The sequence below is a fragment of the Pteronotus mesoamericanus genome, unplaced genomic scaffold (assembly GCF_021234165.1).
Source record: "Pteronotus mesoamericanus isolate MK-2021 breed Mesoamerican mustached bat unplaced genomic scaffold, CSHL_Meso_final scaffold_31, whole genome shotgun sequence".
Taxonomy (NCBI): domain Eukaryota; kingdom Metazoa; phylum Chordata; class Mammalia; order Chiroptera; family Mormoopidae; genus Pteronotus; species Pteronotus mesoamericanus.
In genome coordinates, this window is record NW_026555312.1 from 6,683,643 (window position 1) to 6,705,167 (window position 21,525).

The 21,525-nt window shown below is 33.2% G+C and overlaps 1 protein-coding gene across 1 annotated transcript in view; it reads left to right on the forward strand.

The window, feature by feature from the left end:
* ABCD3 (ATP binding cassette subfamily D member 3) overlaps positions 1-21,525 on the forward strand; it is a 66,848-nt gene that overhangs the window by 32,718 nt on the left and 12,605 nt on the right. Inside the window, exons 5-19 of the mRNA XM_054592167.1 lie at positions 168-237; positions 1,543-1,640; positions 1,990-2,113; positions 4,471-4,527; positions 6,457-6,599; positions 9,432-9,501; positions 11,728-11,797; positions 11,887-11,984; positions 12,662-12,753; positions 14,341-14,432; positions 14,524-14,587; positions 14,694-14,757; positions 20,578-20,655; positions 20,759-20,824; positions 20,922-21,011. Coding sequence (XP_054448142.1) covers positions 168-237; positions 1,543-1,640; positions 1,990-2,113; positions 4,471-4,527; positions 6,457-6,599; positions 9,432-9,501; positions 11,728-11,797; positions 11,887-11,984; positions 12,662-12,753; positions 14,341-14,432; positions 14,524-14,587; positions 14,694-14,757; positions 20,578-20,655; positions 20,759-20,824; positions 20,922-21,011 — 1,276 coding nt within the window. The remainder of the gene's footprint in view (positions 1-167; positions 238-1,542; positions 1,641-1,989; positions 2,114-4,470; positions 4,528-6,456; positions 6,600-9,431; positions 9,502-11,727; positions 11,798-11,886; positions 11,985-12,661; positions 12,754-14,340; positions 14,433-14,523; positions 14,588-14,693; positions 14,758-20,577; positions 20,656-20,758; positions 20,825-20,921; positions 21,012-21,525) is intronic.

Here is a 21,525-nt window from a genome sequence, read left to right on the forward strand (position 1 = left end):
TTCAAAAGTTGGAAACATGTTTTTGTAAGAAAATATTTCTTAACATCTTTTTTTATTGATTCTTTTAATAAAAATTTCCAAGAGTAATTTCAGAGCTTTACAGAAGTTTTTTTAGTGTTAAATATTGCTTCTTTTGCAACTAATGCATTGCATGTGGTGGTTTGCAGTGGTATCATTGGTCGTAGCAGAAAAGATTTCAAGAGATACTTATTCAACTTCATCGCTGCCATGCCTCTCGTAAGTGGAATTCTTTAAATTTACACAGGGAAAAATTGCATCTTTCTAAAATCTTTAAGGATATTTACTTACATTCTTTAAAGATTTACGATACTAAGTTCTTATTTCATATTTAGTTTTATAACTTAATAGTGGACTATTTCAATGTAAACCTTTACACTAGATAGAAAAATTAAAAGGAATTATCTTTGGTTTAAATCTATATATATGTGGATGTATACATATGTGGATTTTTTTAAGTTAGGGTTTCTTTAATGTTTAATACATCCCACTAAATGGCAGTAGTCCCCACTCTACACTCCCAGTGTGACAAGCAAAAATGTCCCATGGGGCAGAGGTTGGGGGGAAGGTGTGTGGGGGCAAAATCACCCTGATTTATATTTATTGTTTTAGACCATAGTATTATAGTAACTTATATTTTAAGTTAAATTGGAAATTATTATCTGAATTTATTAAAAATAAAGGTGAGCGTTGGGTCCAATTATAAGTGATTTTCTTAGCTTGGCTTTTTATTCTATTTTAGGGATACTCTAAGAATTTCAGTATTTTAAATGTGGGAGTAAAAAGGAGGAGCTTGATCCTAAAATCCAATTGGTTAGATTATATATCAAATTTAATAAAACTTGAAGGCGGACATACATGGTTTTTAGAACTTTTAATATAAAAAGTTGAGATAAGTAGCTTAGATAGCAAAAATGAGAGTCAGCAGGAAATCAGTATTTTCTTAAGAAAATTTTTATGTAAATATGACTTTGGAACTATGGAAGAATTAATTTTAATATAATGACAGAAAAGAGTAGTAAATGTGAGTCTAGAAATCTGAAAAATGGCATTAGTTGGTATAAGATTTTTACTACTTTTTTTAACGAATGCAAATGCATTTTGTATAGAATTCCATTGTTTGTGGTTGTAACACTGGTAGTAGGAAGCAAAAAATGTAAACATAAATGTCAGTATCCTAAAAACAAAACTCCTTTACATTAAATAAGTGACTGGCTTTTTTTTTTTTTTTTTTTGCTTACCCCCCCCCAAAAAAAAATAGCAAGATGCTTCTTATAATTAATGATATTAACATATTCTAAAATTAAGTCCCAAGGAAAATTTAACATATCAGGATAATAGAGCTTTTGGTTTAGTATGTTCTCTTGTCTCTTTTTAAATTTTAAGTAAAACAGAACTTAACTGTATTAATTTGTACTATTATAAAAATCATAGGATTTGGAGACATAGCCAATGACAGAGAAATAATTTATGATTTAGTAAAGAAATGAAGCAAAATCAATAATATGTGTTTGTTTGTTTTAGATCTCTCTGGTTAATAACTTCTTGAAATTTGGGTTAAATGAGCTCAAACTGTGCTTCCGAGTAAGACTAACTAAATACCTCTATGAGGAGTATCTCCAGTAAGTAATAACCTATTTTTATATTAAAAATACTTAAATTGAACAGTAATTCTTAGAATATTGAGACATAGAAGTTTTTCTTTTTTGTTGGCTATGTTTTTCAAGAAAGTTGCCCTTAGACTCAGAAACATAGAGGGAAAAACTCAGTATTTAGAATCTGTAATTCTGGCTCTTCCATTACTTGGCAAGTCATCCTTCTCGAGAATTGCCTCCTCATCTTTAAATAAATGAGGACAATCTTTTCCAGCTCCTAACTTTTCTGTTTCTATTAATTTGAACTATGTAGGATAATGTGAGTTTTTTAAAATATGTCATTTGTTTTAAATTTATTTTCTTATTGCTATTTTAGAGCTTTCACATACTATAAAATGGGAAATCTGGACAACAGAATAGCTAATCCAGACCAGCTGCTTACACAAGATGTAGAAAAGTTTTGTAACAGTGTAGTTGATCTGTATTCAAATCTTAGTAAGGTAAGTTTCTCTCTCTTTCTTTAAAATTTTTTGTTAATCTGTTGAATTTTGAATCTGAAGTTTATGTAGAGTTGATTTGATGGGTATAATATCATCATGTAAATATTCAGTGCTTTTATAAGAAAATTAATTATAGTTTTAATGACAGTTACTTAATTTTTAATATTTTTATGAGATGCTTTAACCAGGAACTGAGAATTTAGTGTCTCTCAAAGAGTATTGCAGGCTGATTTTAGTAAAACAACAGAAATTTAAATGTTTATCTTTTGACCTGTGTATTTGTGGCAATTGTTAGAGGTCGGCATTCAAGTTGTGTTTTCGGTTCTACTTCCATTAACAGACATTAGGCTAGCAGTTCTTCCTGCCTATTCCTTTCCTTCAGTATCTCTAATTCCATTAGATCACTTAAGTCATAGTTAAAAACCTTTCATAAGTTAATACTTTATTACTCTCAGTTATTTAATTACTGTTTTTCCCCCTTCCCAGAATATTGCCAAAGCTCTTGATTCAGGTGATAGGCCTTAACCAGTTTTCTTCCTGTTAATTTTCTCAGTTCTTACTCACTCATTTCACCACCCTTACCGCTTTTCTCTCATTAAAACAATGAGAGAATTAAGGGAATTCTATAGTCTTCTCATTAAGCCATCTTCTTTGCCATTACCTCCTGCATTGACTAGGGCGTGTAGTGACACCTATAAGATCGCACAGCATTCCCTCCTTCCCCTCTTCATTGTAAGTGGCACTCCACTTCCATCCACATGACTGCTCTTGGTCTGGGGTAGGAGGTTGTCTTAGACTGGACCATTTATAGTATCTTTGCCTCTGGCCATAACTGACCCAGATATCCATATACAAGGGCCTTGGTTGCACTGTAAGACTAGAAATGCTCTTCTTCAAACATGGAGGGAGGATAGGCAGTTCTTAGAAAAGTCATACATATCCACAAGAGCTTCATCCCTCCTGATAGGTCCACTATTAAGATACCTTTACACTTTGTGCCAAACTTTGTTCTTTTTTCAGCTCTCTAAAAGCCTTTGCTAACTGATTCCAAAATCTAGGAACTCTGACAATTGCAAATTGTTCAGTAATTCAACTTTCTTTTCTGTTCCCATTACCACATCTTAAAGTTTGTTCTATTTGTGTGTGGGGGCGGTGGGGGGAGTGGGTATAGATAAAATTTTTCATGTAATTCTGTAGATTTGTAGTCTTCACATCTTGTCAGTTGAGCAAGTCCATAGCTCAGGTCTTGTCACATCTGCAATAGGTTAAAATATCAAATTAATTGTAGTGGTGTTATGCACTATAGTATATTTACTTGTAACATTACCTAATTTTTTGAACTCTGACATGTGTCATTTTTATCAACTTTTAAATGTACTTGAATTTCACAAGTATATCTAGTTTCTGGATAATTCATAAGGCAAAAAGAAAAGCTTCATCTTAGTACAAGCCAATTAATAAATCAAGCCATCTATCCTAGTAGTGTAGATTAGTCAGAAAGTGGTGGCTGTCGACTTAAGTGAATGAACACAATCTGGGTTTCTTGAAAAACACTTCAAAAAACAGTTTTAGTATGCCCTGGCTGGATGGCTCATTTGTTTGGTGTATCGTTCCATAACAAAAGGTTGTGGGTTTGATTCCCCGGTCAGGGCACATACCCAGGTTGCAGGTTTGATCCCTGGTTGGGGATCAAAAATATGAGAGGCCACCCTATCAGTGTTTCTCTGTCACATCTTTCTTTCCAAAATCAATAAACATATCCTCAGGTATGGATTACATTTTTCTTTTTTGAAAGAACTGTTCAATTATAAACAAATGTCACTCCAATAAATTCAATAAAAAGTAAAAGAAAAGCCCCACCTTTAGTATGTCGGTTGAGCTGTCTCTGTGAGAACCTTAACGTATTGTTTTAGTTCTAGAAATGTGAGTTTTATATTGTAAAATTATATTAATAGATAGGTTCACTCAATTATTTCAACATACAGATATTGTGATAAAGTAATAGAATTGAACAGTATTAAGAGCAAGAAGAGCCTCTCATATTTACAGGTGAAGATATAGAAACCAGAAGAGCTGGTAACAGATTTGGGGTTATAATCTGGGTCATTTTATTTAGTGTCTTTGCACTACCTTGAGAAATTACTTAGTTACTAGTGGTTAATAATCACAGTAGAGCCACCTTAGTTGATGTGAAGTGATGAATGTTTTTCCCACTTGTCAGTAGACATTGGTCAGGCAGTCTCCATTTTCTGTTTTTTGACGATAAGAACTGTATCTTTTATGTATTCATTAATCTACATTCTTTGACAGTACATTAGTTCTTTTTAATATTGTACCTTCTAATACTTATTTTGCAGCCATTTTTAGACATAGTTTTGTATATCTTCAAGTTAACAAGTGCAATAGGAGCTCAGGTGAGTTTACTTTTATTCTGCATATTAAATTGCTATAATACTATGTTATGAATAGCCAGTTGGTTTGTAAGAATTTTTTTCTATATCTCAAGATATCCTAATAAAGTCTGGTTATAAAATATAATGCTGTACTGGGGGTTTAAAAATTATTCTAATTTGGCTTTTTACTTTTCCTTAAGTGAGATGCTTGGAAAACTTTTGTGGTATTAATAACAGTAAGTGCAGTGTTTAACATTGAACGTACATGTACTTATTGTTGAAAAGTAATGACTAAAAAGAGATTTGGAGGCAGCCATTTTAACATGAAATTTGAATGTTAAAATATCAGGAATACTTTTAGGATTGTGGCTATACCAGTTTCAAGACTATTTTATGATAATATAAATGGTTGACTGTCCCATTACCCAGTCTCTGATATTTGTGTTGGTGAAATGACCTTTAAATTTTCTCTGCATATTCTTATTGAAATCTAACTTCAGTCATTTAATTTGTAATGTTATTGTTATATATGTATAACAACCCTATAATAGTGTAGTTGGCTTATGTATAAATATATATACATGTATATGTGTATATGTTTTGTAGTTGATTAATAAACAATTTGTATAGTGGTTTTTGTTCCTTTCGAAAAAGCTGGGAAAAGCAGTTTTTTATTTGACGTTTATTGTCTGCCATCCTAACATTTTGCTATCTCATGATCCAGATTTAATCATTCTTTTAGCATGTTTTTATTATAAGAGGTGAAGAGGCCTAATCCTTCTTGTCTCTGTGCTGCAATGTTTTTATGGAACTGTTTTGATTTTTATAATAATTCAATATTTTTCTATATATTGAAAATATATGTATCTCCACATATATTGAAGTATTTCTGTTATCTCATTCTGCATTTCTTGAAGGTAGAAGCCATATTTTAGTTATCTTTCTGCCCATACTTGTAGTAATTGTTGAAATGTATTGAATCAATCATATTTAATTTAAAAAACCTTGAGTATACACTGATTCCACATATACTGTGCTGCATAGTAGGAATACAAAGATGAGTAAGACAGATATTACTAGGGAGGGATTATGACCTGGTAAAAGAGACAGATACTCAAGCAATTGTAATGCAGAGTGCTAAATCCAATAATAGAAGTTTGAATAAAGTATTTGGTGTCAGAAGAACTGGAGGTGATATTTGAGGTGCTTTAAGAAGGATGAGTAGTCATTTGCTAGGTTTGCCAGGCATGCCAGACGTAAGAACAACTTCACTGAAGGGCGTGTTCAGGAAACAATTATTTCAGTATGGCAGAACATAGGATATATATAGAAATGAGGAGAGTAAGTACCTGTGATGAGCCTGGAAATGTCAGCTTGAAGCTTGGTCAGTGGGTGATGAAGTCACTCGAAGCAAGATGTATGAGAATGGAAGGGCAGATGGAGCTTGTTTGGGGGAACTGAGCTTGAGGTCCTACAAAGCAGTGAGGTGAAAATGAATAGTACTTATTTGGAAATAATGTCTTGGGTTCTTGGGAGTGATGGGACTAGCGATAGAAATTTGGGCAAAGAGTGCTTAGGAAGAAACCTCAGAGAATATTAATATTCAAAGAGAAAGTAAAAGGAAGTCTTAGTTTTTGTGGAATCTTGAGAAAATATCAAGAAGAATTCCATAAGAAGAGTTTCAGATGCCTTAGAAAGAATGATGACTGCAGTTAGAGTTCTAGGGGAGCACATTTGGGAGAGTTGGGTTGTGAGCGGCAGTGGTGAGCAGAGGAGTAGATGAATAGCAAAAGCTTGGAGGTCCAGTGTATATTTTTTTTAGAAAAGAGACAAGGGGAAGAATTAGTATCTGTCAAAGTCATTAGTTAACTATGTAAATTGTGCATGTTGCATTTAGTATATGTATTAGATGTACTTGAACTCTGTATCTTTCCCTTGCAATAATAATAGGGCCCTGCAAGTATGATGGCCTACTTACTTGTTTCTGGGCTATTCCTAACTCGACTTAGAAGACCCATTGGTAAGATGACAATAACTGAGCAAAAGTATGAAGGAGAGTATAGATATGTTAATTCCCGGCTGATCACAAACAGGTAAGGAAAAATGTATTAAATGTATTAAGCTGTACTAAAAATTTATTTTTATGGATATTGATGGCATGTAAGCTGACTTAAAAAAGTCTAGTAACACTGTTACTGAAATCGTGTGTGTATATATTTGATATATATTTACCACTTCTGAAAATACACATTTTGAAGGATACCAGTTTTATAACCCTTTTTCTAGTTAACTATGTAGTATCTGATTCTCCTCTTTATTGACTGATTTTCTGTTAATTTCACTTTATTTTTTTTTAAATAATTTTTTTTAATTTACTTTTTAAATACATTTGTCTCTGCCTCCCCCCCACCTCTTTCCCTTGCCCCCTCCCACCTAATTTCACTTTAAACATAGTCAAAATACAATTCAAATTTACTTACAAAGGAAATTTTGTCTCAGTGTATCCCAAAATATTTTTATTTGATTCTGTGTTTGGAATACTTAGTAATTCAGTCTCACTGCATGTCCTCTACCTATGTTCCAGTTGTTTAAAAGTCCAAAGTAGGGAGGAGGAGTATTGATGGGGCTTTGGAACCAGCCTGACTAGTTTCAAAATCTGCTTCCTCCATTTATCTATTATATAGTCAGTGATTTTTGGAAAGTTATTTATATAGCTTCACTTTTCTTATTTATAATAGGTAAATAACATAGGATTATTGTAGGAATATGAAATATATAAAAAACTTACAGCACAGTTTTTGATATGTAGCAGGTGTTCAATAAATTTTCTCATATATTGATCTGTCAACTGTAAGTCATTTTTAGGGTTCTAATATTTATTTACTACTCTGTAGGCATTTACGAAAATACTTAGGAAATTACTCTTTTAATAGTTCCCTCTTATTTTATTTACTTGGAGTGCTAAAGTGATACCAGTTTTAAATGGGGTTTTATGCTCTAGGTAGGCAGAAGAACAGACAGTTGAGTAGAGGTGACTTGGCAAAGTGACTAAAATATGTTATCAGCTAGGATTCTTTCTGTTGCAAGAAACAGAAAACCCTGACTGAGAGGGCTCCAACAATAAGGACATTTACTACTTCACAAGAACTCTTAAGGTAGAGCAGTTCAGGCACAGTATGATCAGGGCTCTGGTTCCTCTTTTTTTAAAATTGTTGACACTATTACAGATGTCTTTCTCTACCCATCCCCCTCCCTGCCGTGGCTCTTGATGTTCTCTTCTTTTTGCCCTCCTTTGTATATTGCCCTTTTCCCCAGCCTAATTCTTCTTGTAATCAAAAGAAATCAAAAGCAGTTTCAGATCTCATGAACCTACCTTCCTTGCAAAAAGTCCAGAGACAAAAATGGGGCCATCTCTTCTGCTGGAAGAAAGCAAGGAAACTTTCCTAAAAGCCCTGCAGAGGACTTTCTTTAACATCTCATTGGCCAGAGTTATTATTTGCTCATTTGTGCCTAAAACAATTACAGCAAAGTGATTGGGCTTAGACCATTTGGAACTCCTCCCCTGTAGATGGAGTTGAAGCCATTACCAGACCATTTGGATGCACAGAAAAGGGTAGATAACTTTAAGAAAATTGGGGTTCTCAGGAACTTTAAAGGATGAGGAAGAGAACAGATGCTGGATAGGCAGCCATCAGTACTCTATGATGTTTTGTCTCTTCAGGTTTAGAATAGGCTAAAATGACTCAGTTCAGGAGAAGTAGAGTTTTCACCTCTTCTTCCTCTATGGACTTAAATGTACAGAGATAGAAAGAAGTAAGAAAACTAATTATAGGTGCAGAATTGTGTTTCTTAAACTGGGATTCTGATCCCTTGGGGCTGTCTGTATCATTGTGTCAAGGGAAGCATGAAACAGGTCAAACATGATGCATCTTTATGGAAAGTTAATTTTACTTGAAGGGGTTGAAATAGGAGCCATCTTGTTTTTATGATGGAAAAAAATACAGGTATATTTTGGAGTAGAATATAAAAGTCACAAACTATTAAGAGAGAAAAGAGACCCCAAAGAAATATTAGGTGTTTGTTGAAGGCTGTTTTAACTGTGCCTTCAGGACTTCTATGTAAACCTTTACTCTTTTCTGCTGTCCTAAGAGGAGTTTGCTAGCAAAGTTTACATCATAGTGAATAAAATGGAAAGACTAGACTTTAGGGTCAGATACAGTCAATTATAATCTCAGCTGTATGACTTTAGCAAATTTACTAACTGCATTGAAACTTTCTTCATCTGTAAAAACATCTTTTTATTTCTAGTCAAGATTCTTGTGGCACTTGTGGACCCATTCAGACCCCCTTAAGAAAATGGAAGTTGTTATGAGGATATGGTGGGGTTCCAAGACTAAGAACAATTACACAGTTAGGTCTCCTGGGAACTGACATTGTGAAGGCATGAGGACCTATTTACTTTGCTTTTCTGTCTTTCAAAAGCTGTATGTCATGGCATCATTACCTGTCCTTTTCTAGCTGTTGATTTCTCCTCTCTCTTCTGACTCTGTGCTCAATCTGTAGTTTATGATGGCTGTCTTAGCCATGCCCTCCTGTATACCATGGAAGCTCCCTTCTTATTTCTTTGTTTTGATATCTGAAAATTAGCCCAGCACATAATTTTTCCAGCCAGGTTTACATACGGCATATAAACACATAGGTCCAGTTTAGTCTTTGATCTAGTCCAGTATATTGTTCTGTGCTCTGATCAGCTGAGCTAGGAGATAGGTCTGAAGTATAGACCATGGCTTGAGTCCTACCTCATAAGCTCTTAGTCACAAACTGTCCATTTAAATAAAAATATTCAGTCATAAAATACTGTATTACAATCATTTTTTAGGCTTGGGTAACATTAAAATTAATTGCTAAATTATTTTCTTTAATAGTGAAGAAATTGCCTTTTATAATGGGAATAAAAGAGAAAAGCAGACAATCCACACAGTCTTCCGGAAACTGGTAAGATAACATGCTTGAGGCTCATGTATTTATGGAAAGATTACTTTTTTGGCTTATGCCAAGATACAAATACATGTCTTTAATTTCTAAGATATTTATTTTAAATAGCTATGTTTATAATGTTTTCATAAAAAAATAGAATAAAAACTATCATATCAATATATTAACTTGTCTAATTATAAAATGATAGATTTATTAAAATAATTGTCAGTGTATTTTTACAGAGATTACATAGGAGTCTTATTTAGTGATAAATTTAGTGATTCTTATGGAAAATTTGTTCCTATAGCATTCATGAAAATACTGTGAAGATTATTATATAAAGCATGGGTTAGCAAACTTTCAATAAAGACATGATAATGTACACAAAGTTTAGGCTTTTCAGGCATTATGGTCTCTGTTGCAAGTGTTCAGTTCTGCCACTCAAATGTAGCTATATACTATGTGTAAAAGAATGAGTGTGGCTATGTTTTATTAAAACTTTTATTAACAAAAATAAGTAGCAGGCTAGATTTGGACCATAGTTTGTTGACCCTTGATTTAGAATATAAACATTGTGTCTTGTGGAAACTGTATTTGTTTTTATTTACTTGCTACTTGGAAAATTTGAATTCAAGTAATTTTATTTATTACTCATTCAAAAGATATTGGGTGCCATTTAGGTGCTTGTGCTTGTTCCAGGTGCTAGTGTGTTAACAGTGGTGAATGTGATGGCAGGAGCCTGCCTTTATGGAGCTTACATTTTAGTGGAAGCTGGTGAAGTTAAATATATATTTGAAGTGATTTAAAAAGATTAAAACGGTTATTTTAAGTTACTACATAAATTGAATTTTTGCCTTTGTATTTACCATGACAGTGCTTTGATAGTGCTCACTAAAAAGCAGTTAAGGAATTTTTCCAGGGGGCTGTTCTTCACCAGTCCACTCTTTGTAGGGCTTGTTTATACTTATCCTGTAGAGTTCAGCCCCAAAACTGATACCTTATTGAGGCCTTGCCTTCTCTGATTAGTCTATCTGAAATGGCCTCCACCAGTTACTTTCCATTTTAATGATCTCTTTCCTTAAAAGCATATATTGCAATTTATAATTATCATGTTAGTTTATTAGTTTGTCTCTTCTATTAGAATGTAAACTCCATGAGCTCAGGAACTTGGTTCTATTCATTCTTGTATCTTCAGTATACAGCACAGCATGCATAGCATTCATTGAATAAATGTTCCAGCTATTGCTCTTTTGCAGAAGATAGCAAGAGCAAAGCTACCTTGTACTTACAAAATGCACTTTTTAGTGGAGGAGGCAATAAACATATAAATAACTGGATATTTGATATGATTTCAGATGGTAATGAATTTGGTGACCAAAAATAAAATGGGGTAAAATGGTAGAGAGTATGATGGAGGCTGTTGCCTAGCTATTTTAGCTAGGATGGCAAGAAGGTCTTTTTTGAGGAAGTGGCATTTCTTCAGAAACCCACTTGATGTGGGGGTGTTAGGTACAGAATATCAATATCTAGACAGTATTCCTGACAGAGAGCACAGCAAGAGGAAAGCTGTAAGGCAAGAGCATGTTTGCTCCTGGAGCTCAATGAAAAGGAGCAAAGTAGAAGCAGATGAAGTTTGAGATAGAGCCCACTGCCAGATTATGCAGGACCTTGAATAATCTGATAGATGGAAAATCTGAGAACATTAAAAAAGCAGAATAAAGAACATTCTTAGACTTGTAATTTTGAGATAATGCATGCTCGGGTTAAAGCTACAGACTCAGGCTGTGAGGCATTAATTTACATGAGTTAATGTAATTCATCACAGACTGTGTGTCTCCAACTATAGTGAAGCATTGAGTGCCAATCTGGATTGCTAGTTTTTCACCCAAGTGAACTCATCCTTCAGTTCTTTTTGATTAATAATCTAAACAAAACAGCATACATGTATCTGACAGTATTGTGAATAAATATCATTGTACTATTACATGCAAGGGACATCCCATTAACATTCTTTATGTAATTTTCATTCTGTTTGCATAAAAATGGTTTCATGAAGTGTTTGTTTGGCACCTACTCTGTGATCATCATTGTGCTTGATGAAATGTACAATATAATAAAAAAATCTATGCACTCAGTAAATATTTGTTGGATAAATATATTATACAGTTTTTTTAATCCTCATGGTAGATTTCATTTTTTTAATATGTAGAAAATAATTATTTTTTTGTTTTTGCTTTTTGCCAGGTGGAACACCTTCATAATTTCATTTTTTTTCGGTTTTCTATGGGCTTCATTGATAGCATAATTGCCAAATGTAAGTATGTTTTAAAAGAGATGGTGGAATGAGATTTGTGGAAAAAGTGAAGTATGAAACTATTTTAAATTTTAATTGTTTTGTTTCAGATCTTGCCACTGTAGTTGGTTACCTAGTTGTTAGCCGTCCTTTCCTAGATTTGTCTCATCCTCGACATCTCAAAAGTACACATTCAGAACTTCTAGAGGTAAAGTAGTAGTAATGGTAATAAATTGAAAATTTAAATACAAAAATAAAGAAAACTTTTTTTTAACCTTAGAAATTACTGTATTTTGCTGAGTATAGCGCTTTCCCCTGTATAACGCACGCCCATTTTTTTGGCCCAAAATTTCAGGGAAAAATATCTTTTATTTTCATTTTTTTAATTAAATTATTTATTTATATGTAGAAACAAAACTGATTATTGTATTCCAGAGTATTATTTTGTATACAAATATTGTTATTGCTTTCTGGAGTTAAACTTTTAACGCATATGCATAAATAAAAGAATTGAAAACACTTAGCGCTGGCTAATGTGGCTCAGTAGATCGAGTGCTGGCCTGTGAATCAAAGGGCCACCGGTTTGATTCCCAGTCGGGGCACATTCCTGGACTGCAGTCCAGGTCTCCGGGAGGGGTGCCCAAGAGACAATCACACATTGATGTTTCTCTTCTTCTCTTCCCCTCTCTAAAAGTAAATGAATAAAATCTTTTTTTTAAAGAAAAATAAAAAAAAAAGAATTAAAGACATTTATATAGATACAGAATCAGTACTACCCATGTATAATGTGCATCCTTATTTTTCCCTCAAAAATTTGAGCAAAAAACTGCTCATTATACATGGTAAAATATGGTAAGTGAAAACTAGTATTTATTTTTATTTAAGGATTACTACCAAAGTGGAAGGATGCTTTTGCGAATGTCTCAAGCTCTGGGTCGAATAGTTTTGGCTGGCCGTGAAATGACTAGATTGGCTGGGTAAGTAAGATTAGTAATAAGGAACAATTGCAGAGAATAATTAAAAAAAAAAATATATGTTACCTTTAATGATTGTGCCCAATGGAGGTTAAGATCAGTGATACCTGAACCTGCTACTCCCCGGAGCCTGGTTTTGATACAAAATTAAGGAAGGTTTTTCTCTGATAGTGAACTTTTCATGTTTCCTTTAGAAAGTTGTTTTGAGCCTTAAACTAGGTTAGGGTTCTCAAACTGCTTCATGGGCACTGGTCTTCAGTAAGTTGGGAAATGTTGAATCATGACAGTGTTTTGTGAATTCACAGAAAATTAAGTTAATGACTGCCATCTTCTAAATGTGAATTTTCCATCTCCCCTTATATATTTTTTTCCTTAAATCTTTGTATTGGTAACCTAGCAAAAAATGAAGATGAAATTGATTTTAATGGAAAAAAAATGAAAAGTTACCATATATCTTTAAGAACAGTTGTAAATATGGTCATATTGCCTAGTAAAATTGTTCTTAGACTATAAAATGGAATTAAATATTTCAGTGTGTCAAGCTTTAATATGAAGGGTAGGTATGGTATAAAAAACATTGTAGTGTAAAAAGCACCATAAATTTCAGGTCATCTGGAGAAATTTTATAGCTTAAGATCTTTCTCAGGACTGTGATTGATCTGCATATTTCCTCTTCTTTATTCCTCCTCTTTTCCTCCTATGACAGTTAAAGTTTTCTCAGCAAAAGAGAAGTAAACTACCACACGGAGTCTCTTTCACTCAAGATGCTGACATTCTTCCTACTTCTTAATAATTTTTTTGTGCCTTTACAGTTCATGGCATGTGGGTGCTCTTGTTCCTTTAGGAGATCACTACTTGTTATTCACAGAAAAATCCTGTTTTGTGTCTCTGGTGTAGAATGCTTTCTCTTTGACTCTCATGTCATTATGTGCCTCAGTCTCTTGTCATTAGTTTTTATTTCTCTATTGCCACAGTAATTTCCATCTAATATTAAGAGTAGTTTATTTTTTCCTCTCTTCACTATAAGAGAGAAATCTTCTGAATCTTCCATGTTTGCAGGGAGGTAGCAGACACTTGGTGTATATATAATAAATACCTTCGTTATATAGAAGGCCCTCTTTATACAAGGCTTTATAGCTCTCTCCAGCAGGAACTCAAGAGTCCACACTTCCTAGGCTTATAGAATGCACTATTACTAGTCCTTTTGTAGTATCTACTAGAAACTTCCTTACAATTTTTGCAGCAAACCGCCTTCTTGACTTACCTACTAAAAAGTATCTGTTGAGGTAGGAATCCTATGAAAAGTTTTCCCTTAGCCCAATTTTTTTGCTCTCCTGCTGAAATATAACAGTAAAACAAGCACACTATTGCTAATACTTTATGTTGATGAGACTTGTTATTTTATTTAAACTAAATTATAATTTTAGAAACTTTAGTTAAGTTTATACAAAATAAAAGATACGAACTTCCACAATAGTACATGTCAATTTTACCTCAAAAAAGTAAGTAAGTAATTAAATAATATGAAAGATATGATAGATAGCCTTTGGAGATTTGATTATAGGTGTTTTGTTTTTTTTTAAATTTCAGTTTTACTGCTCGGATTTCAGAATTAATGCAAGTACTAAAGGATTTGAATAGTGGAAAATATGAACGTACAATGGTCTCGCAACAAGAAAAGGGTAAACATGAATGCACTAGGTCACATAGTTTAAATTTCAGTTTTAATACATGATATGATTTTGATACTTGAATATTTATTTTCCATTTAAGGAGCACAAAGCATTCCCTTGATACCTGGTGCTGGAGAAATCATCAATGCTGATAACATTATAAAGTATGTACAGAAATATTTGTTAAGCTACATAGTACCCTTTTCTTTCAGCTACATTTGCTTAGTGTTTAATGTAAAATTATCCTTTTTTTATTAATTTCTTCTGTAGATTTGAGCATGTTCCTTTAGCAACGCCAAATGGAGATATCTTGATCCGAGACCTTAATTTTGAAGTAAGTTTTTAAGTGATTGTATAAAAGCTTAACTCATCTTCAAAATGGGAAATGAAAAGTGATTGTCTGAATATTTAAAATAATTTTCAGGCTTGACTTAATCTCTGAATCTACAAAATTGCTTTAAAATATAAGTGTTTGGAATGACTTAGAAATCTTAATTTTCTTAATTGACAGGACTTCAAAATTCAAATATTACTGTCAAAAAAAATCTTTAGCAAATAAAGTCCCATGGCTAGTGCAACTGAGGAACTGAATTTTAAATTTCATTTAATTTTAATAAATTTGTACACGACTAGTGAACAGCATAGCTTTAAAATTCCTCTCTATATGCCTATGTATATGGCCTCCCATAATTTGTGTTGTGTGTAGGGATTCTTTTCAACTGCTCTCATTTGAAGGAATGTTTGATAGTTTATAAAGTAAGGAGTATAATTATTGAATTGGTGTTTAAATTGTTACACTCTTAGGTAAGTCTTCAATTTTCCTACTTTTAGTAATGGATATTTATTAAATACATTTTTACTTTTTAAGGAACTATAAATGAAGAATGTTAGTTATGCAAAGTACTTTGAGCTTATGTAACAATGAATATTGTATGTTATATTTATTTTAGATTGAGAAAGCATAAGATGTACAGAAAATGTAAATAAAATTGGTAAATATTGAATGACGAAAATTATTATAGAAGTGTTTTCTTATGTTGCTCAAGGTACTTCAGTCAGTTTGGTGTAAACCCCTTAGGCTTCACTGCAGGGATAAAACAGATCAGAACCTCGTCTTTGTTAGATTTCCAGTAGTCCCTTTATTGCCACAACCCAAGGAGTAGAAGGGTCATCATATTTCTTCATTGAATTGTCCTCTTAGCCCTTTCTCCCACTTTCCGTCACTGTCTTTATGCAGAAATAGCTAATCCAACAATACCGATGCACACATAGTTTAAGCATAGTGAGAAGGGATTGGGACCTGTATGCACATAGAGAAGATAAGATTGTGATTATGGTCTGTAATATTACTCACTTTGTCATCAGCTCTCCACATTAAAGCTCTTACTTTCTTTTTAGTCCAAATGCCCTTCCCTTTCAAGCCTTTATGTTTGGATTTGATATACTTCTAGCCCCTACTTATAACTTCACTTTTATAGTCTCAGAAAGGCCCTTACTTTTTTGTTCTTACTTGATTTTATTTGGAAAGTCTTATTTGAGTACCCTGTTATGTTCCTACTTGTTTAAATTTTTTACTTGGTGACCATATTTCATATCACCTGTTGTCTATCCTGTGATTCTTGTTTTGTTTTTTCCTCCACTGGGAGCTGTTTCTTTAGCTTCTGACCTTTTGATCTACTGTAATGAATTTGTCTTCTGTCTCTGATTTAAGGTATTTTAAGTTAGACCTGGCTTTTCTTATTTATTTTGTCTTTTCCATTGTTATTCTTAACGTAGTCTTCCTTTGTTCAACAAACATTCTTCAGTCTTTTGTTACCTCCAATTATTTTCTACGCACCTTGCTTACTTGAAAATAAGGATTTCTTTCTCCTCGTAAGAGGCATTATAAAACAGACTTGGCCACCAAAAATAAATGTTTTATACTTTATGATTAATTTGTCTTTTGGATTACATAATAACCAAATAATATCAGCTTCTTTGAGATAGGAAATTTTATACCTTATTCTTATAAAAACTCCAGAGTACAGACATGTGTTTGTCTGTCTAGATGTGGATCGAAGAGACCCTATGAGATAACTTGAAAATTGTGTATGTATGTTAAAGTAGTATTTTGTAACTTATTCACATTTTTACCTTTTTAGTAAGGCACATCTATAGCATATAAGCAGCCTATATATCTTCATAAGCAGCATACTTTTAACAGACTCTCTCTTTTACTTAAGTCATATTTATGGGTAGATTTTCTTTCATGATTTACTATGGTAAAACTAATAGAAAGTAGGATTTATGAAGAAGTGTTATTTCTAGGGGAATATTTTTAAATTATATTTTATTGATTATGCTATTACAGTTGTCCCAATTTTTCTCCCTTTGTCCCCCTCCTCCCAGCACCCTCCTCTTCCTCCAGCAGTCCCCCCACCATTGTTCGTGTCCATGGGTCATACATATAAATTCTTTGGCTACTCCATTTCCTATACTGTACTTTACATCCCCATGGCTATTCTGTAACTACCTATTTGTACTTCTTCATCCCCTTACCTCTCTACCCATTCTTCCACGTCCCCCTTCCATTTGGCAACCACCAAAATGCCCTCGTGTATCCATGATTCTGTCTCTGTTCTTGTTTGCTCAGTTTGTTTTTTCAATTCCATTCTTGATAGATATGTGTTTATTGCCATTTTACTGTTCATAGCTTTTATCTTCTTTTTCTTAAATAAGTCCCTTTAATATTTCATATATTAATGGTTTGGTGATAATGAACTCCTTATTTTTTCTTGTCTGGAAAGTTCTTTATCTGCCCTTAGATTCTAAATGATATCTTTGCTGAGTAGGGCAATTTTGGCTGTAGGTCGCTGCTTTTCTTAACTTTGAATATCTCTTGCCAATCCCTTTTAGCCTGTAAAGTGTCTTTTGAGAAGTCAACTGACAGTCTTACAGGAATTTCCCTGTAGGTAAATAACTTCTTTCCTATTGCTGCTTTTAAGATTCTCTCTTTATCTTTAACCTTAGCATTTTAATTATGGTGTGTCTTGGAGTGGGCTTCTTTGCATCTATCTTGTTTGGGACTCTCTGTGTTTTGTGGACTTGTATGTCTATTTCCTTCACCAAATTAGGGAAGTTTTCTTTCATTATTTTTTCAAGTAGATTTCTGATTTCTTGCTCTTTCTCTTCTTCTCCTGACACCCTTATGATGCAATTGTTGGAATCATATGCACCCGATCTTGTCTGATCTAGGGGAATATTTTAATTGGTAAACATATGGTGGGAGAAAGCACTTGTTGTTTCATTAATACAATCCAGGAACCTCAATAATAAAGTGTTATTATGAATTCAGTTTTCAGTGAAAGTTACCCTTGGCTTTTGGTCTTAATTCATCCCAGAAAAAAATACATTTTAATAAATCTTTAATATGGAAAAATTATCACTGGCTTACCATGACGTATGTCATAATTGGAAAGTTTTGTCTAACATTACCAAAAGCCATGGAATAAAAAAAAAAGTTAATGCTGAATATAAGACATTTGAGCATAATAGAGTACCTAAGGATATCCGTAAGTCTAGTTATTTTTACACATCATTACAAAGTTGGTTTTAGGGTTTCCAGGCATATTGAAACAAACAATGTGGAAGAAGTATTGGATACCATTGATAATTATAATGAGCAGTGAGGGGAAGAAAAAATACATAACATTATTCAAATAAAGCATAATAGGGAATCATTTAATTAACAGATCTCTGAACTGTTGGAGCTCGTAAAGACATCACTATTTTAGTAAAGTTGTTATGTGTAATAACCTTCTACTATCAGGAATATTAATTATATTCCACTTTACAGGAAAAGGAAATAGGTAATTGCACATAAAGAAGTCCATCAAAAAGATTCTCTAATATAGCTTCTCAGTTCATTCATCTGGAAAAGCCATTCAGAAAAGTTTATTCTCTAACACTGATTGCATAAGATGTGCTCAACTATACTGCAGGCCAGTAATTCTCAACCTATTTTTAGAAGCTCATTTTTTCTCTTTTTATTGTAGTAAAATATGCATAATATAAAAATCAACTCTTTTTAACTATTTTTTTTAGTGTACAATTTAGTGGTATTAAGTACATGTACAGTGTTGTACAACCATCACCACTATCTCCAGAACTTTTTCATTATAGCACACAGAAACTGAGTACCCATTAATCAGTAACTCCTCATTTTCCTCCTCCACCCAGGCCCTGGTAATCTTTGTTTTACTTTCTTTCTCCATGAATATAGGACTACTCTAGGTACTTCATGTAAGTGGAATTATACATTATTGGTCCTTTTGTGTGTGACTTACTTCCTTAGCATGTCTTCAGGGTTTATTCATGTTGTAGCATGTTTTAGAATTTTATTCCTTTTTAAGGTAAATAATATTCCATTGTATGTTTATGTCACATTTTGTTTATCGATTCATTCTCTTGGGTCACTTTCATGTTTTGCTATTGTGAATAATGCAAATGGCTTTCCATTTCATGAGATTCAAAAATCCTTTCAGTTGTTTTCAGTGCCCTATAGGATTTGCCTGACACTGCCCTGACCCCTACTTCTCGCCTCTCTTTGCTCATTTCCTACTACTCTTCCCTCCTGCTCAATTTTCTTCAGCCCGATCAGCCTCTCTTCTGCTTTTTGACTGGAATAGGTACATTCTTGGCTCAGTGCCTTTGAATCAGCTTTTTGTGGTAGAGTTGAGGTTGGAACTCTACCACATTTTCTCCAGATAAATTCCTAATTCATTACTTTTTTCAACTTTTTGCCAGTTACCTGGCCTGGTCCCCTTAAAAATGCAACCTTCTCCACCACTCCCAAGTTTCCTTACCCTGGCCTATTTTTTTTCCCACAGGACTTATTTTCTAACATATTTAATTAACTAATTTCTTATGTATCTTTTTCATATGTCTCTCCCACTAGAATGTAGACTGATAAGGAGAGGGCTTGGAGTTTTTTTGTTTTGGGGGATTTTTGGTCCTTTTTTTTTTTAAATTAATATAGCTCCATTGCCTAAAACAGAGCCTGACACTGATCATTTAATAAATATTCATTGATTAAAAATAGGCTGAACAGTTAAAAAATTGTCTAAGATATGAGTTTCCACAGCCGTGGTAACTCGTATCTCTTTGTTGTCTTCTTTCCTGCTGTGCACATTACTGTATAATGTGTAAGCTAGATTATAAGCCAAACTTTCTGTCTTTACAGGGTTAATTAACACTTACAAGACTGAAAGCTTAGAACCTAACCGGTCTTCTTTACATTTTCTCCTTTATGTTGTTGCAGAACAATTTGGTGGCACTTGTAAATATTTATAGTGCATATACACTTTGAGCCAACACTTACTCTGAGAATCTGATTTATAGAAACATTTCTCACTAGTGCATACATTTGCTCACTGTCTTGGAGGTTCATTGCATTGTGTATCCAAAAGAACAAAACAACATGCAGACAACCTAAACATTTGACAAAAGGGGATTATTTAAATAAATTATGGTGTATCCTTGCTATGGAATACACTGTTAGCGCTGAAAAAAAGAGTGAGAGGAATCTGAATATACTGACCTGGAAGAATACGTGATATATTGTCAGATAATAACTAGAACATATATAGTACAATTCCACTTAAGAAAAAAGATCCATAGCATAGGAATTATAGTTAATATTTTAATAACTACATAAGGTGTTAGGTAGAAATATCAATATAGGGGGTGATCACATTGTAAAGTGTATGGTTGTTTACTATGCTGTACACCTGAAATTAATGTAAAATAATATTGAATATAAACTAATTCAAAAATAAAATTAAAAAATGCATATATACATATTTATTGTTTTTAAGCATTCCCGAATTTTTAAGCTTTAGCTTTTTGTATTCTGATTGACAGTTGATAATATCAGTAATGATTTTTAAGTTAAGTAAAATTTGAAAGTAAACAAAAATAAAGGGTCCTTTCAACCATACCCTTCACTGCTTCTACCTAATATCACATTTATAGACAAAACTTACCAAAGCTCTTCATTAGCAAAGAACAACTGAACTCTAAGGAAATGTTTATTGTGCATAGATTTACTCTAATTAATTAATCTAATTAAGCTAGATCCATTTAAACTATTCATTAATTCATAATTTTCTTTCAGGTGCGATCTGGGGCCAATGTTCTAATTTGTGGTCCAAATGGTTGTGGAAAGAGTTCACTTTTCCGTGTTCTTGGTGAAGTAAGTACAAATCGGCCTCAGAATTTTGCAGTTTTATAGTGCCATATGATCTACCACGTTGTGAAATTTATAACTGGTCCTCCCCTCCTCTTTCTTTTTATAGTTATGGCCTCTTTTTGGAGGACGTCTCACTAAACCTGAGAGAGGAAAGTTATTTTATGTTCCTCAGGTAAGACTTTACTTGAGTTATTTTGTAGTTTTTGATTTAAAGGTATTTTTATTGTTTAAAAATTCACTTCTAATAATTTTTGCTCTATCACTATTAGAGACCTTATATGACCCTTGGAACCCTTCGAGACCAAGTGATATATCCAGATGGAAGAGAAGATCAGAAAAGGAAGGGGATATCTGACCTAGTAAGTAAATGTTTATGTACTAGACCTGCCAAAAATACTGTTTCAGATTCTTTTTCTTTTTCTTTTTCTTTTTTTAAGATTTTATTTATTTATTTTTACAGAGAGAGGAAGGGAGGGAGAAAGAGAGAGAAAGATACATCAGTGTGTAAGAGATACTGGTTGCCTCTCACATGCCCCCAACTGGGGACCTGGCCTGCAACCCAGGCATGTGCCCTAACTTGGAATTGAACCGGCAACCTTTCAGTTCACAGGCCAGTGGTCAGTCCACTGCGCCACACCAGCCAGGGCGAGATTCTTTTTCTTAATCAGTTAAGTATTTTTTAATGCCAGTGTTTATCCTAATGTGTAAAGCCTTTTAAATTCTTGACATTAATTATAATTTCCAAGTTGAGGTAAGATGTTAAGCACTTTGTTTAAATATGACTTCTTGAGTGTTTAACCTTGTCTTTCTACTCTTGTTTGTTTTCTCATTGCCCTTGTCATTTAATTATGTACAATAAATTATTCTTTTTAA